Genomic DNA, 17288 nt, shown 5'->3' with positions numbered 1-17288 from the left:
CGGCGGGCGGGCAGGGCGGCGGGCGGCACCTCCCGGGAGCCTGGCTGGGGTTTGCCGAGCAAGGCCTCGCCTCAGCCCCGGCCTCGTCGGGATCACCCTCCTTTCTGGACAGAAAATAGAATTATATATCATGTTTGTCGCAGTTTCTGGCGCGTCCATTCGATTTCCTCCATGGAGCCATTACTCAGGGGAGCGTCAGCCGGTAGAGAAAAAATGACACAAAAATCTTGGTAGAGGTTTATACCTCATCCCTCGACCCTTTGCCTGCCGCTCCTAAAGATGACTTCTCCCGGCCGTCCTGTTAGATACAGCGCTCTGCGGGACCCTGCCGCGGAGCGGGAGCAAGAGGAGGGAGGGGAGAGGGAGAGAGAAATTAAATTGTTTTGCTTATCAGCAAAACAATTCCTCCCGTGGTTGCGGGAACCGTGAGGCAGGCTCTTCACCAGCTGTGGCCTCCGCTGGGAAACGCATCATATGATAATATTTAGGGGTAGAAACATCTTTCTCTCGGTCTACGCATGGTTTGGGACTCCTAAGAATTACAGCCCTCGAGAAACCCCCACGCAAGGCCGCAAAATCTTTGTATTCCTCAGCTTGTCAGCCATCCTCGGGGGAGGCCGGGCCCGTTTTGGCCGTGGTTTGCGTGGCGGGTTGGAAGCCCCGCACCGCTTGGAGCAGCCCTTTGGGATGCTGGGGCCGGAGCGCTCTCCGGGCTCTCCCTCCAGCCGGGCTGGCAGCAAATGGCTCCGCAGGGTAAGGGCCGTGCTTGCCGGCTGCGGGCTCTGCACGGCGGCGGGGAAAGGCCAAAGCAAGGCCCGGGCGCACGGCGGGGGCTCCCTGGGCCGGCCCAGCCTGCGCTCCGCTCGCAGGTGAGGCCGCGGGCCCCGCCGGCCGCTGCCTGGACCGCGGCTCCGCAGCGCTCGGGGCACAGAGTAAAAAGCAGATTTTGTACCCATTGTGCCATTCCCTAACCCCACGGAAACACCCAGCATCGGAGGAGAGACGGGGGAGGGCACAGGGGAGAGTTAGTCTGGACCAATGGAAATTCTGACGATTTCTTAAGGAGTGGATTACAAAAGGAATATAGAGATGCCGATGCATTTTATAATTGAATAAATTCGGTTTATTTTAATCAAATATTATAGAAGAAGGTTAAATATATTCCTATGATATTTTCTTCAAGGTTATTAAATTTATTTAATTTATTCAACATAACAAGAATTAAAATAGTACAAGTGCACTTGTCTTGATTAATAAAGCATTGTTAAATGTCTTACTTATTGATATTTATTATTAGGAAGTTTATGTCGTTTCCCACAATCACCGTCTTTTAAGATTGCAAATATATATATATATATTTGTATATCATTAGAAATTTATTGCTAGAAACTCTGTATCAAATTTGAAAAAATAAGTAGTTGAAATGTTAAATCTAGAGATTGTTCTGGATACGCTAATAAACAAAATAAAAGCACAAACAAGTGAAGCACCCGAAGCAGGGAAATGTCAAACGGAGGGACATGGGGTCACTCGTCCCACGACAAGATCACGTAGAGGTGCGGATGAGCTGAGATGTTGGGCTTTAGCCTTGGTTATTTTTGATTGACTTTCACAAAGACATTTAGGGCAAAAATTAATTCGTCTGGCTTTCAGCTCTGTCTTCTTCCAGATCATGTGCTTCCTTTTTGGCCTCCCCTTCCTTTCCCTCCTGTCTGGAAGCGGGGAATTTGTCCTTGTTGTTCTCTTTTTTCCATTTCATCCTCCTGTTCTGAAACCAGATCTTTACCTGCCTCTCGGTGAGTCCTAGTGCGTGGGACACCTCGATCCTTCTCTTCCTGGTCAGATAGGGGTTAAACAGGAACTCCTTTTCCAGCTCTAGAGTCTGGAATCGGCTGTATGTTTGTCTTCCTCTCCTCCTACCCGGCGCTGCTGTTTAAAACAAAAACACAGGGGTTTGGAGGTTGGGGTGGTCGTTCAAAACAAGGCGCAGGCAAGCAGCGAAGACTCCAGTCCCTCCGGAATCCCTCGAGAGAAGCCCCACAGAACCGCAGGGAGAGAAAGCAGAGGGCACAGAGGAGTCTAGAGCTTTACACTCGAGTGAGAGGAACACAGCGATAGTAAATGCACGAAGCGCCTCAGCTGTCCCTCTGCATAGGATGTTGCGGGGTCACTTTATCATCTTGTATACCACCCCCTTCCCGACCCCGCACCCTCCCGTTCAGGCAGCGGCGACGGGAGACAGGCGAGCGTGTCAGCTGCGCCTCAGCCTCCGAAAGGCGTCTCAAAGGCTACTCTCGGTTCGGTAGCCGACTGCTGCAGAGGTTTCTGCTTGCTCACTGCATCTCTTTATTATCGCAAGCCGCCGCGGGGATAGGAATCGCGGTGAGAGAGGTAGGCAGTGGGGGAGACAGAGGCAGGGAGCGAGAGTCAGCGAGAAAGGAGCAGGAGGAGGAAAAGAAAGTTTCAAACTCAGACGTGAGATGGAAGCAAATTTTTGACTGCGTCCAACCTTGTGGTCTCATCCAGGGAAACATTTGAGCAGGAGACGAGCTCTGATTTAAGTGGTCTGGTTCCTCGCCAATATTAGCACTGGACGATTTACAGTCAGGATATTGTACCAGCTCGGCCTCTTGCTGTGTCGTAAAAATCTGCTGTCTCTGTAAGTTATCGTATCCGTAAAATTTAGCGGGCTCCCCGTGACAGGTAACCCCGCTGCAGGGGGCAGGAGGCGGAGGCGCGGCGGGGGGAGGAGGGGGCGGCTGGTAGGCGGCCGTGGGGCTCCCCCCGGCCGGGTGGTAAAAGTCCGCGGCCGCGCCGCCGCCGCCCCCCGCCCCGCCGGGCCCGGGGTGCGGGAAGCCGGCGGCGGCCGCGCCGTTCCCGTAGAGCAGAGCGGCGGCGGCAGCGGCGGCGGCGGCGGCGGCGTGTCGGCCGCTCACCTCGGGTGCGAAGTGACAGTCGTAGTACGGGGAATTGATGGCTTCCCCCGCCGCCGCGGCCGCCGCCACCTTGTACTTGGAGTACAGCGGGTTGACAAAGTAGGAGCTCATCGGGGAGGGGGCAGCGGCGGGCGGGGGCACGGGGCGCTGCTCACGCCGCCGCCGCCGCCGCCGCCGGTGCCTCTACGCCGCGCTCATGCCGCCGCCGCCGCCGCCGTCGTCGCTGGCCCGTGCGCTCCCCGCTCCTGCTCTCCGTGTATGTGGTGACCAGGACTGGATTATAATCGCTCCCAAAATGACCTGCCTCACTGCTTTTACTATTTCCTATTAGGCACACAGCAGCCCGCGCACGCACACACACACACACACACACACACACACACGCTCATGAGCTCAGGGGGGACTTTTGGCTTCAGTTTACATGTGCCGCTCCTCGGGCAAGAAAAAAACTCGGCCCAGCCCTGCCCGGATCCACCCCGGCCGCGGCACCCCCGCTCCCCCCTCCGGTGTGCGCTCGCTAGGAGCGCTGAAAGCCCCGCCGCGCAGGGGCGAGGCGGCCGCGCAGATCCCGCGCGATAACCGCGGGCGCGCTGCCCGGGGCGACGCCGCCCGCCTCAGCCAGGCTGTACTGCCCGGAGCGCGGCCTGCACCACCGGCCGGCAAGGGCAGAGCCCCTCAGAGGGAGCCGATGCCCATCGCAGGGTCTCCGGGGTGTAGGCGAAAGCAGTGGGGTGCCCGTGGGGCGGCACCGTGCAACGGCAGGGCCCCCTTGCCAACGGGCCCTGCGGGTCATTTCCTTCCAGGCGAGCAGATCGCTGGGAAATGAGATGCACATTTACCCTTGACGCCTTGCACGCATGGCTGAGGCTCCAGGTTAATTGATACTTAATGGAAATCATGCCTATGAATATACTTTCCATCATTTCACCCTTGGTGGACGTCATTGCCGAGGCAAAGAGAGGGAGGAGGAGAAAAAAAATAAAAATGTGTGGGTGAACGGTTAGCACCACTCGGAGACTCGGTCCGAAATTAGTGAGCCCTGTTCTCCGGGAGGAAGGAAGGAAGAAAAGCGATGCCCAGCAGCCTCGCCGCTGCCCCGGCTCGGGCCGGCCACCCCCGCTGGCCCCCTTTCCCCAAGAAGCGTCGTCTCCAGTCCTCTCTTTCCCGCTTCGTCCTGCAGTGGGAAACACATTTTTTGAGACACACTCAGGAGCTGGAGTCCGCCCTATTTTGGAGAGAGATGAAAAATGTAGGTGAAATATAACACAGGCCCAGCCAGAGCCACGTGTGACCGTCTGATGCGAACTGACAAAAAAATCCTTGTGGTTACATAAAAGGCATCTCAGGCTCCTTCCCCATCACACCCCGTTCTTCCACCACCCCCACGCCTCCATGCCGATTAACTCGCTTTGTCTCGCTGACCAGCCCGGCTGCCCCGCATGTGAGCACCCCGACGGGCCCTGTGCCCGCAGTGACACCCTCGCCTGGGCGGGGGCCCCGCGGCCCGGGCCGCACGCCTTTGGGAACTCGCGGAGGCTTAGGGACCCCCGTGCAGCCCGAGGAAAGGCGGGGGAGGCGGCAAAGGCGGGAAAGGCCCGGGCACACACACACGGACGGACAGCAGCAAAAACCCGTCGCCAGAGACCAGCAGGAAGGCAGGAGGCCGGGCCTGGCAGAGAGCGAGCGGCAGCATAGAGACACTGCCTCACCCTGCGGAGGGGCACAGAGGGGCAGTGGCTGCTTCCCGCATCCGCGCCAGACACCCCCGTCCCTCCTCCTGTGCATTCCGGCGGGCGTTAATTCCGCTGGCCAGCGCCGTCCGCGGTGGGGCTGCGGTGCCGTGCCCGGTGGGGTTGCGGGGCCGTGCCCGGTGGGGCTGCGGGGCCGTGCCCGGTGTGGTTGCCGTGCCCGGTGGGGTTGCGGGGCCGTGCCCGGCGGGGCTGCGGGGCCGTGCCCAGTGTGGTTGCGGTGCCCGGCGGGGCTGCGGTGTCCCGGCCGCGGGCGCGCAGAGCGGGGCGCGGCGGCCGCGCAAGGGTGGAGCGCGGGCGCCCTCTGGCGGCTTGGCGCGGCCGCGGCAGGCAGCCCCGCGGCCCTGGGCCGACAGCTGCGGAACTCCGGCGGGGCCGGTGCGGACCGACTCGCCCTTTGCTTTCTGCTTTTGGGTTGGGTTTCTTCCTTTTTTCTTTCTTTTTTCCTTTTTTTTTTCCCCTCTGCCCCCCCACCCCCAAGTTTAGAGTGCCATTTTCTTAGCACATTTCGGTGACCCTCTTTTATTTTTTTGCCAGAGCTATAATTAACTGCATACAAAGAATGCGCCTCTTTTACACATGGCAGCCAGGAAAGACGCCTGAGCTTTGAAGACGACTGCTATCGCGTTTTCGATCATGTTTCCCCACATATTACACCATGAAATCTCCATGTGTGGTAGTTTCAGAGTTATACGTTTTTGTATTGAAGATGTTATTTTGTTTGCCCGTGCTTTTACGTATTTATGGATTGATTTATGTAAACAAAAATAAAGATGAATCTTTGTTCGCCCCCTCCTTCATCACACATGCCTGTGAATTATTCCATATAATGCGTGTGCACGAGACGGTGCATATGTGGAAACATATATTAACACAACCAACGGGTAGGAATTAAATTATTCTGTTTGACGCTAAAAGTAATTTCCATAGATGAACTGCATTTCATCGATCGAGGTGTTTGGTTTTCTTTCTGCCATTTTGAAATAAATGCACGCAATATTAAAAACAGGTAAACAAAAGGAAAAAATATGCAAAATTAAATGTGTCAATCTTCTTGATATAAAATATTAAAAAGATTGTGTGGGCTTGGTGAAAATTTCTTAACAGAGCCTCTGCTGGAATCAACACAATGCAGTTTTGTTTATGTGTTGTTACAGCTCACACACCCCCAGCCCCCCCACCCCCGTCCCCCCCGCCATGGGTATTTGCAAAAATATTGAGGCTGGCATCATAGGATTCATTGCAGTAGAATATCCAATAAAATACATTTCAACAAATAAGTGGACTTCGTAAAACCTCTGTTTCGTGACCTTCAGGTCCTTTTTGAGTCTGTTGCCTTGGCCCAACGCTGACATACTGAAATTTATAGTCCAAGGTTTTAAGACCTAGTTTGTCTGCATTTTTTTGCCTTTTTTCCCCCCTAACAAACACAAACATCAAAATAAGGTGCTTTCAAAGAAAAGTGCCATAGCATATCGTAAACTCATTAGGTCCAGACGTCTAGCCATCTCAATGGTTTTATTATACCACGGTTCTTCCTGTTTTAAAAGAATTATAGGTATCTTCTCGACAATGGATGGGAAGCAATGCAACACCTTTTCCTGGCGGTGCATGCCTTTGCTTTCTTTTCCTTTTTTTTTCCTTTTTTTTTTTTCCCTTTTTTTTTTTTTTTTTTTTTTTTTTTATTCACAGAGGTAAAAAACATTAAACACCAGGTCTCTCAGCTCTCCCCTTAATCTTGAATTAACCGAACTGCTCGTAAATATTTACGGGTCCTTCATTTTAATGGTTGCTCTTTAAACAAAGCATTTTTTACAATGAACTTCATCTCAATTATCTTGATAAAGTCATGTGTGTTTATAAATGCATGAGGAGCGTTGCTAAATGAGCTCTCGCCAACAAAGCCGAACGTTTGGCAGCAGCCGTGTCCCCTCCACAGCTTCCAGCCTCCCAGTTAAAGAAAGCAGAGGTTAGAAGAGTCGGAATAAAAACCAGGACTAAACCCCATGATTAACCGAATAGGCATCATTATGTTTCCTCGGCTCCTGAGGGCCGGTGTGGGGGTATTTCCAAGCCGATCCCGAGGGATCGCTGGGGTTTGGGAGAGCGCTGGTACCGCAGGCTCGGGCACGGCCCGCGGCGGGCGCACCGACCCGGCCGCTCCGCGCTGGCCTCGGGGAGGCGGGGAGGGTACCGGGGGTGCGGCGGGCCGGCGGGGAGGGTACTGGGGGTGCCGCGGGCCGGCGGGGAGGGTACCGGGGGTGCCGCGGGCCGGCAGCTCGGCCGCCCTTTGCCGCAGCCCCGGCCCGGCCGCGCTCGGCCCGCGGGGGTTGCGCGGGGGCTGCGCGGGGGCTGCGCGGGGGTTGCGCGGCAGGGCCGGAGGCGCAGCGCGCATCGCGAGGGGCGCACAGATTTCTGCTCTCAGCGCAGCGCTGTCGTTCGGTCACGGCAGACTTTATTGTGCAATAAGTGACAACAATTACAACAGGTCCGGAGTGCAGACACGGGGTGGGTAATTAATACAGCGGGCACCGCGGGCAGGGACGGCAGCGAGCCGGGCACGGCAGCGTTAGGCCTATGGAGAGCGGCTCCGAGGTGACACAACCTCCTAACAGTGCACTAAGGGGGGGAAGGAGCTCGTGGCCTCTCTGTGGCATCTATTGCGAAGAATTCAGACCTAGAAAGCAGAAGTTTGGGGAAAGATTTCCTCTTAGTAGGTCTTGGACAGCACAGCAACCCCATTGATTTAAGCGACTGTAATTTAATATGTATTTTATTACCGTAATTATAATTAATTTCCTTACCTTTATTTTGGCAAAATAACTATCTAGTCTACATCACTTTTAAGAAACATGTCAAACATTTAACATCAGATAGGGTTCCCAAAGCTAACGTGCACTCACAATATTGTCATCTAAATGGTCTGGGAAGGAGGAGGGGAGTATCAAGAGACTGAAAAACACGTTGTCGAGCAAGACAAAATTTCCGGAAATACCTGACACAGACCACGTTTCACTTCTACCAAAAAAAAAAAAAAAAAAGGCGATTGATTTAAAATCCCTGGGGTGGAGTGGCGCAGGAGGAGGAGGAACGTATGCGGGGCTAAGGGTGCAGAGGAAGTATAAACCCAAACTAACAGGAAAAAAAAAAAAAAAGAAGAAAAAGGACAAACCAAACCGCAACCAAACCCCAAAAAAGCCCCACACAACCAAACAAAAAAGCAGCCACAACCTAAAACCAAAAAAAAAAAAAAAAAAAACAAAACCCAACAACCAAAACCCCACGCTCCCTCAATAAAAATCCAAACTCAAAACTAAATCAATAGTCCCCGACTACGTTTCCACCCCAGCGTTAGTCTCCTTTATTGCCTTTCTCCTTGTTCATCTTTTTCATTTTCATTCTTCTGTTCTGAAACCAGATTTTGACCTGTCTCTCTGTGAGGTTTAAAATCCTAGCTACTTCGTAACGGCGGTCTCGGGTGAGGTACATGTTAAACAGAAATTCCTTTTCCAGTTCCAGAGTTTGATACTTTGTGTAGGGACAACGCTTTTTCCTCGTTGAACGAGCGTGGATCCAGTTTGCTGCAGGGTTATCTGGAAGAAGGGAGGTATATAGGGAACGGGGGGGGGGGGGGGGGGGGGAGAGAGAAAGGTCGTTAAATTAATTTAACGAAGGATGGACTGTTTTCACAACTTTGGAGGAATTATCATAAAAGCCTTAATGCCCCAGTCTGTTTACTGTACAAATGATGTCTTGATGGTAGGTGGTTATGTGGAGTCTTTTATGGGTGCTTGTTGCTGCTTGCGCTGGGGTAGGCGTCTAGACGTTTTTATAGGTTAGTAAAACTATCAGTTTTGCACATTCGAGCCTTACAGGTTTCGGCAATAAATCAAAGGGGCAATTTCTTTCTTTCTTTCTCTCTCTCTCGCTTTCTTCCTTTCTTCCTTCCTTCCTTCCTTGCTTGCTTCCTTTCTTACTTTCCTTCCTTCCTTCTCTCCTCTCTTTCTTTCTTTTTCTCCCTCTCTCTCTCTGCCGCTATTCCTCTCTATCTCCCCCACTCCCCATTTTGTTTTGATTGTCTTTTGTATTTTCTTTTTCTTGTGTTTATTTTTTCCTTTTTTTGGGGGGGGAGGGGGGTGTTTGGTTTTTTTTTTACTTACTTGGGTCAAGTTGCTGCTGCTTCTCCTCTTTCAGATCGCTGCTCGGGCTGGGGTTGTGGCTGCAGGCGGCGGGGTCCTTGGAGCTGCCGGCAGGCGCTTTCTCCCGGGACTCCTGGAGGAAGGAGCCGCACGTGTACTCGGGCACACCGATCCCCTGGGACTCCCGAGACGAGGAGCATTCAGTCCTTTTGGAGGAGGAGGAAGAGGAGGAGGAAGACGAGGAGGTGGCTGCTCCCGTCTCCGGCTTTATCCCATAGTGGCGCCCGTTGGAGGAGCCGGAGCTGGACGCGGAGCCGCCGCTGCTGCTGCCTCCGCTGCCGCTGCCGCTGCCGCCGCCGCCGCCGCCGCCGCCCGGGAAGCCCGGGAAGGGCTCGATCCAGGAGCGCACGTAGCGGCCAGCGTCGGCTGCCCCTAAGTGGGGCTGGTGCATGTAGGGGTGGTAGATCCCGGTCATTGCCGCAGACGGCTGATGGTGAACAGTGGACCAGGAGGTGGAAAACACGGTGGATTTTGGTGCAAAGCTACAAGAGGAAAAATCTGAACTCTCTGCAACACCTGATGGCCTGGAGGTCGCACTGTGACCTCCCTGGACGAATCTACTCCCATAAACTTCTTCGCTTTCATGGCCTATGAGAGAATCGACATAATAGTTACTTATGGTGCCACTAGACGACATTTTAGGCTCCCCTCTTAGTCATATAAAAGGTTACACTGTTAACTGTATATGATACCCTCCCGGAGAACAATCGTAGTATTTTGCAGACTGCAACCCTCAACCATTGGTTGTGGAGCCCACGTGATCATATTTACCAATACTGCGAGTAAATCAATCCGCTAAACTGGGGCTGCTGTGATTAAAAAAAAAAAAAAAAAAATCATCATCAACAAGGGCTCCGCACGGCGCGCAGCACCGCCTGCGCCCCCGCACCGCGCCGGGGCCACCCGCCCGCCTGCCCTGCCCTGCCCGCCCTGTGTGCCCGCCTGCCCTGTGTGCCCTGTGTGCCCGGCTACCCGCCTGCCCTGTGTGCCCGGCTGCCCGGCTGCCCTGCCCGGCCTGCCCTGCCCGTCCTAAGCTGCCCGGCTGCCCGTCCTGCCCTGCCCGTCCTGCCCTGCCCGGGGCGCGGCGGGCGGGGCCCCTCCGGCTGCCCACGGCCGCGGCGGGTGCGGACTATTTCTTCACCTTCGTTGAGCGATTTCTGCCATTCATTTCTTAATCAATGAGAGGCAGGGTGTTTAAATAAATCCAACAGCCTTGGCTTGCTAATCACACTCCAAGCTGCTGAGGGAACCCGCTGGGAAAGGGGGATTCTTGCCTGTAAAAACAAACCATCGCAAGCTGGGACTGTAACGACTTCTCATAAAACAGGAAAATGTTACAGTAAAAGCACATTGCGGTACTTCCATATTTCAGAGCATGTGCGGGTATTATTATCTGCTCCCCCCACCCTCGGACAGAAAGTTTCCATGGAAAGGATACACTTTTAAAAAGAGATGCCCATTGTGTTGTTTTAAAACAGGTGGAAGACCTCTGTAATGATTTTATGCCTTTCAATAAAAATTTTATGAGGTGTATTTGATTATAGATTAATGTGTCCCTAATAAAATGGACGGATGGAAACAGCAAAGCCTGTGTCTCCGAGCACAACTGACGTGTGGCTGAACACACGCTCCTCTATCTGCGGAAATTTGGGGCTACACAGCCTTAACACAGCCCCCTTGAAGGTGCCCGGTGCGGCCCGGGAGGGCGGAGAGGACGCGGAGGAGGCCGCCGGGCCCCGCAGCTGCCGGCGGGCCGCGGGCAGGGCCGCGCAGGCGGACGGGCTCCGGGCCGCGGAGCCGCGGGGCTGTCGCTGACCCCAGCTCGCCGGCAGAGCTGTCTCCTCCGCCCCCAGTTCAGGGGGAGCCACGTTCAATGCCTAAGTGAGATTTATTTTGCCCACTTCGCTTTCTTTTCCGTGCCTTCCCTCCCCAGCCTTCCCTCCCGGCCTGGTTTTTCTTGCCCGAGCGAAACGATGCCCCGTTAGTACTGAAAAGTGGATTACCCATGGTCTTCTGCCCACGCCTGCTTCCCCGGGCGAGGGCCGCTGGCTGTGTCGGGATCTGGAGGAAACGCAGAAAGTTAGTGGCGAGCCCGCAGCACAGCCCGCCGGGGGCACGGCCAGCAGCGCTGGGAAAACACTTCCTACTCTCGGGCCGTTATGAGGAAGGGACTGAAATTCCTGTTTATTTAATGATTTATTGCTCTCCTAGGTTGTTTTCTTCCTTTTTTTTTAATTTTTATTTTTTCCTTTTCCTTTACTCTTTTTTATTTTTTTTTAATTTATTTTTTGTCATTTGACTTTAGCATTTTCTTCTGCGATTTTATAATTTTTATTACATTTCTTTCTAGAAGCAGGGTTTGTGGTATGGCGAGGAATTGTCCCTCGCCTCAAACAGATATTATTTGGTAAAGCAGACATATTAGAGTGAGCCTCCTTTTTACATACGTTAAACTCGTGGTATGAAGCCAGCTATTTACTTCCACTGCCGAAACTTCCTTGGTGTTGTAGCGAGTACCTTTAAAGGAAAAGAAAAGGCCGTGCGAATGTATGCAATATTTAAGGGGTTGTTTTGTTGGTTTAGGGTTGTTAAGGGGAGTTTTTTTGAGCTGTTTGTTTTCGAAACGGTAACAAGCACAAAGTACCTAGGTGCTTGCGGCTCTCGCCGCTTCAAAATGATGATGCCTTGGTTTGAAGAATATATAGCTTCTTCCCCATGAGCAAATGTGCACATGAGGAAGCACTGGCTTAAATTAAATATCAGCGATGAAAGAGCATACAGAATGCCACCAACAGCATTATGAGCAATATCTGTCACCAAGTCGCACAATATTGGCACTATCTTGAGTTTAATTTCTTGATTTAGAAAGAGCTTAGGGGAGAAATGGGCGTTGATTGTGAGCAAGCTGGTTTCCCAGCGCCAGCAGTAGCCACGCTACTTTTCCAGTACCCGTTTGAAGGTGAAAGTATGCCCAAGTATTTGCACTTCAATTTGAAGTCATGTTCATTTGCAAGCTATTTGCAGTTCTGCTTAGTGTATCTGCTCACACGGGCATTCGGTCTCTCTCAGCATACGCATCCTTCCTCGGCTTCCAGCGCAGAGCGCTGCTAATAGTATTTTTCAGCTATGTACAGAAAGGGTTAAGAGTCGTGAACGTCATTAGCTGGATGTGTGCTACTAAAATGGAATTGCGCGAAATAAAACCATCTCTGAGCAAACAGAAACGGTGCAGGGTGACAAAAGTGGGTCTGAAGAGGCTGGTGTACTTTTGTAAGCACGCCTGGGAGGGTTTCTGCTCAAAAACAAGCCAGCCTTGCCAGATGCTGGGAATGTTTTGAGGGAATATTTTTTCCATCCACGGTCTTCTGAAAGCTGTTGAGTCGACCGAAAACCGAGCTCCTTAACATTTACTTATGCCCAGAGTTGCATTTATTATGGAGGTTTTCTGTTGGTTTTTCCTTTTTTTTTTTTTTTTTTTTTTTTTAGCGAGCAAAGACTCAAAATCAAAGTCTGCACATTGTAAGCACGCAGGGAGTGATATTTTTTAAATCAACCTATGAACATCAAATAAAATGACACACATATTCCTGACAGCTTGCAGTAGAAAGATATTTTTATCACTTACCATTTACGAGTTGTACAACTTGATTGGATGAGGATGTCCAGTTAGGTCATAATATTTTACAACATTTTTTTATCCGGTCTTTTTTTTTTCTTTCTTTTTTTTCTTTCTTTTTTTTTTTTTTGTTTTGTTTTTGTTTTTGTTTGTTTGTTTGGGTTTTTTGCATTCAGTTTGTCAGACTGCGAACATCACACAATATTTTATAAATTACTCAGTTGTTTACAGACACATTTATAAATTAATTTGGTACACATCATTTCCCGGCCCAGTCTCCACCCCACCCCGTAGGAAAAAAAAAAAAAAAAAAAAAAAAGGGGGGGAAAAAAAGGAGGAAAAGAAAGAAAGAATGCCAGGCAGACACACACAAAGACCAGAATATGGTAAAAAAAGTACACCAGTCCAAAAAGCTGCTGATAGAGAAAGATCAGGAGACCAACCTGTATCCGTGCTTCAAACATTTGTAGAAAACCAAAGGAACCGCAGTAGTTTACAGAGTTTATTGCATTATACATGCAAACAGAACATGCACAAGAAGGACAATTTGCTGCTGAACGACTACTATTCCACATATGCACCACAAGGAAATGTCTACAATGGAGAAGAAGGAAATATTCCATTTTACGAAGGACAATCTCTAAGTTCATTTGAGAGGATAGTTACATTATAATGTGCTTCTCTTTCCCCCCGCCCCCACAGTTTCCCCCCACTCTTTTTCTGAAAGTATTGAATGTACTCAAAATGTTATGGCCCGTGTAACAGCCCCACATAAATACCATTTTGTTAGTAAAAACATGAAAAAGTCACATTGCTTGGATGTTCGACAGTTCCAATAAGTTAAGACCAAATGATAATATTCAATAATAGTTACCCTGCATTACGATGAGAACAAAAATAAATTACACGTGCTAGGTTTTATATATACTCATCATAGTAATACATATTCACTTGCAGCGCTAAAAGAAGGACGAAGAGTCACATTCTATCAGAAAACAAAACAAAACAAAACTGGAAAATGCCGGGTTTTGCCAGAGTCTCTCCTGCCTTTATCAAGTGGTGGTGCTGTGCCCATTCCTCACTGGTGCCCCCCCCCGGGGTTAGGGTTTAAGAGAAGGTCAGATTAGCGGTCAGTTCCCGGATTCGGTTCTCCCTGCTCATCTTCTTGAGCTTCATTCTGCGGTTTTGAAACCAAATCTTGACCTGCCTGTCAGTGAGGTTTACGCTCTTACTGATCTCTAGACGGCGCTCTCGAGTGAGATACATATTGAATAAGAACTCTTTCTCTAATTCCAGTGTTTGGTGTTTAGTATAAGGACACCTCTTCTTTCTGCCACTCTTTGCAGTTAACCAATTGCTTGTTGGAGTATCAGACTTGATTTCCTCTATCAAAATCAAAGAAGAAGAAGAAAAAAAAATCAAAAATACCTCAGACTGTTAGAGTGTACCCTTGGCCATGACCCCTCCTCTGCAGTGTCTGGCAGATATGGTGGATGTGGGCATTAAACACCGCCCGGCTGAGGTGTGGGCTCAGCGAGGGGACCTGCTGCCAGCCTGGGCTCGCCTGTCCCCAGCACGGCACCCTGCCCTGCGGCCACCCCGCTCTCCTGCTCCTGCCAGTAAGGCTCTCTCAAGTTTTTGGCCGGCGTTTAACATTTCAACAATATTTAACCTGCCATCCGCCCCATGGACACATCTAAACGGGTCTAGCCTCGCCATGGCCGACTCGGGCTCCCACGACAATTGCCACGGAAATATTCCAATTACAAAATAGTCTCGCACTGTATTTTGAAGCAGCATCCCCACACACATCAGCTGAATCACGCAAGCACACCTATAAACAGATACAGACATTTCCCAGACAAAATGATATACAAGAAATTACGACACCCTGCCTTGGATTTTTTTTTTTCTTTTTTCTTTTCCCCACCAGAAAGAAATCTCCCCCCACATGAAGCTAGACCTGGATCACTAAACATAATTAAGTTAAATAAATTCTCAATGAACACAGAGGGTAAAAATTGACCTAGAGGTTGCAAAGTACATTTTGGTAGCATAAAATTTCTCGTTTTGGAATTTTTCGATACACGCCAGTCTAAAAAAAGGCGTTAGTGCACTTTAAAAGGGAAAATAAAATCAGAGTGCCACCACTTTCAGGTTTCAAAAGCATTTCAAAATACTGGTGCACTTTTGGAGACCAACGCAAGGTTATCTAAAGCACCACATTGAAATATTCCACCCTTGGACCAGGCAGATAGCGGGCTGCTGCTTTCATTGTGCATTTCTGTCCAACTTTACCCAGCCTGGTAGCACCTATTCCTCACCTATTTTAAGAGGATCGTAATTAACTTTAAATGCAATCAAACCGCAGTAAGGCTCAGTGGGACAAAAAAAAAAAAAAAAAAAAAAAAAAAAAAAAAAAAAAAAGGCGAAATACTACGAGAGAGAAAAGTTGAGCTGCTCGTATTTTACAACCTCCAGACCCGCTTTTTTTAGAGGTATGGGGCTGCTTTTGGCTGCTGCAGCGCATTACGGAGCACACGGCTATATTCCCCGCATCACAGAGGCTGCCTGCGTGCACGGGAGAGGCAGATCTCTACGGAAAATCTTTGGACCGTTTTGTGTAGCATTTTTGCCTGCCAAAATCTTCAGAGAGACAGCACCTGCAGCCCGATACTCCTTAGCATTAAATGTGATGGCTGTGATGCTCGTTAGTATATTCGAGCGTGCTTTATGGTGCTGGCGTGTTGGAGTTACACCACGGCACGGCTTAAACTCGGTAATACAGACCTTTACTCTCCTTCTCCTGGACTTCTGGGCTGGACACGGAGCCTTCGGGCAGACAGCTCCGCTCCTCTTGCAACGTGGACTTGGGCTCGGGACTTTCCACTTGAGAGACTTTAGCGGTGCTGTCTTGGTTGTTCGGGTTTTCATTCATTTTCTTTTCCAGCTGAAGTTGAGCAGATATCTGCGGTTTGGAGCTGCCGCGAGGGTTTAACTGTAACATTACAGTTGAACTCGTTTCAGGGCTATTATTGTACTCTTGGGTTTTCCCAGTGGCGTAGGTCTGGCTCAGTCTAAAATATCCTGGGACGGGAACCTCGGGGTTCTCAATGGGGCATGATTCAGACACCAGCCTCTGGTAGGAAGGGACGTCTGCAGAAATGAGTTTGGATCTCTTATCGGAATACATGCAGCAATTGCTTTCTTCTTTAATATTTGTAGTGAAGGAACAAGTGGGGACCTGCTGTGTAACAGGTTGCTCTATTCGACAAGATCTGTTCGGGTCTGTCCAAGTGTCTACTTGAGGTATATAAGGATGTACATTCATACCCATATTTTGGTGATTAACTTCTCTCTTAGCCAGAGACGGAAGGAGTCCACAGGTTTGCATCCCATACGTCCCAATGTCTGTGCTAGGTGGCATATACATGCTGGCGCTGTTGGAGTAGAAACTGTCACTCCTGCACGCACTGATGAGAGAATCTACTAAAAAAGTATTAGCGGCAGGAGAGCTGTTGGGAAAGGACATTTTGGGGCGGAATTTGAGGAAGAGAGATTGTGTCCTTTGTAGGCTGACATCTCTAGGAAAACATTCCCGTGTAATTGCGGATGCCTCCGCGCGACCACATGACAGGCGGGCCAATGGCAGCGCCCGCCGCCCCGCGCGCCGCCGCCCCGCCGCTGACGCGCCCCGCCGCGCCGCCCCGCCGCGCCCCGCCGCGGTCAACAGCGCCCCCTGCGCCGCCGCGCCGGCACCGCACCGCCCCGCCGCCCGCGCTGCGGCACCGGCCCGCGCCGCGCCCCCCCGCGCCGCGCCGCTCCGCGCCCGCGGAACCCCCGCGCAGCGCCGCGCCCGCCATGGCTCCTGTGAGAGCCCCGCCGCTGACAAGCGCGGGGACAAAAGGTTGCGGGATTTATTAATGCGTATTAAGGAGAATCAGGGGCGATCAATAAAACCCTCATCTACATTCTCGGGCTACTCGGTAATTTTCTTGCTTCTGAAGCTTTTTCAAGAGTTATACCCTCTGTTGCCGCGCACGGGAAGATATTTTATTAACAAATCAATCGAGACTTTGTAAAGGATAAGATTAATAGTTAAGATTTAGCATAATGGCGTTCGCGTTATGAATTATTGAAAATTATACTATTGATTTTTTTCCTAGCTGCTAACCGAGAAGGTCAATTTTTGTTTTAACACAAATCGTCAAATATTAAAAGGTGGACTTTTGTCATAACTCGAATTTTATAGGGAAGCCACATTCCTAAAATTATTTTACAATGTTCTCGCCCGACCGCCTGGGAAGAAAAAAAAAAAAAAAAAAAGGAAAAAAAATTTTAAAAAGAAAAAAAATTAAAAGAAAAAAAGTGTGGTTTTCTCTTGCTCTGCAGACCTAAAGCATCAAAAAGGTAATTTCTCCTTCTATAGTGTTCCTCATCAAAAAACATACAGAAACTCCTATCCTCACTGCAACTCCTTTAACTCCTTTAAGCAACTTTTTCGGTCTGTTTTTTTTTTAATATATATAAGAATGATGAATGCATCTGTGTAGTAAAGCAACAAACAGCAAAGAAAGCAACTAACAGAAGGCAACAGTAACTGTCTACATGGCAGATCAGAGTTTTCCGTCCCAACATTTTAAACGTGTTTTATTGTTTTTCCTCCCACTCCTTAGCCGTATTTGCACCCGCAGCTACTACATTTTAAATAGTGGCGGTAGAAACTGTTTATTACTCTTTATCGGTTTACTTTCTTTTCTCTCCCCCTTTTTTTTTTTTTTTTTTTTTT

At 50.3% G+C, this 17288-nt stretch overlaps 3 protein-coding genes across 5 annotated transcripts; all 3 read right to left on the bottom strand.

The window, feature by feature from the left end:
• Window positions 1–1100: 1100 nt before the first annotated feature.
• HOXD8 (homeobox D8) lies at window positions 1101–3356 on the bottom strand. 3 transcript variants are annotated; one of them, XM_072932278.1, is made up of 3 exons: window positions 2937–3334; window positions 2510–2657; window positions 1101–1929 (listed from the first exon to the last, which is right to left on the bottom strand). In XM_072932278.1, the coding sequence occupies exons 1-3, from the start codon at window positions 3045–3047 to the stop codon at window positions 1634–1636; spliced, it is 555 nt and encodes a 184-aa protein (XP_072788379.1). In that variant the 5' UTR covers window positions 3048–3334; the 3' UTR covers window positions 1101–1633. The 3 variants fall into 3 exon arrangements, with proteins under 3 accessions (XP_072788379.1, XP_041573577.2, XP_030133390.2); XM_041717643.2 differs by having other exon boundaries at window positions 1101–1926; window positions 2510–3356; XM_030277530.4 differs by having other exon boundaries at window positions 2510–3348.
• A 3761-nt stretch (window positions 3357–7117) lies between these two features.
• On the bottom strand, window positions 7118–11279 carry HOXD9 (homeobox D9). The gene is made up of 4 exons (XM_030277528.4): window positions 10887–11279; window positions 10025–10157; window positions 8845–9692; window positions 7118–8277 (listed from the first exon to the last, which is right to left on the bottom strand). The coding sequence occupies exons 3-4, from the start codon at window positions 9518–9520 to the stop codon at window positions 8036–8038; spliced, it is 918 nt and encodes a 305-aa protein (XP_030133388.4). The 5' UTR covers window positions 9521–9692; window positions 10025–10157; window positions 10887–11279; the 3' UTR covers window positions 7118–8035.
• Window positions 11280–12987: 1708 nt separating this feature from the next.
• Window positions 12988–16118, bottom strand: HOXD10 (homeobox D10). The gene is made up of 2 exons (XM_004176733.6): window positions 15290–16118; window positions 12988–13884 (listed from the first exon to the last, which is right to left on the bottom strand). The coding sequence occupies exons 1-2, from the start codon at window positions 16029–16031 to the stop codon at window positions 13607–13609; spliced, it is 1020 nt and encodes a 339-aa protein (XP_004176781.2). The 5' UTR covers window positions 16032–16118; the 3' UTR covers window positions 12988–13606.
• Window positions 16119–17288: the final 1170 nt, after the last annotated feature.

This window comes from Taeniopygia guttata, chromosome 7, assembly GCF_048771995.1.
Source record: "Taeniopygia guttata chromosome 7, bTaeGut7.mat, whole genome shotgun sequence".
Classification (NCBI taxonomy): domain Eukaryota; kingdom Metazoa; phylum Chordata; class Aves; order Passeriformes; family Estrildidae; genus Taeniopygia; species Taeniopygia guttata.
The sequence above is the reverse complement of the archived record's forward strand: the minus strand, read 5'-3'. Positions and strand labels throughout refer to the sequence as shown.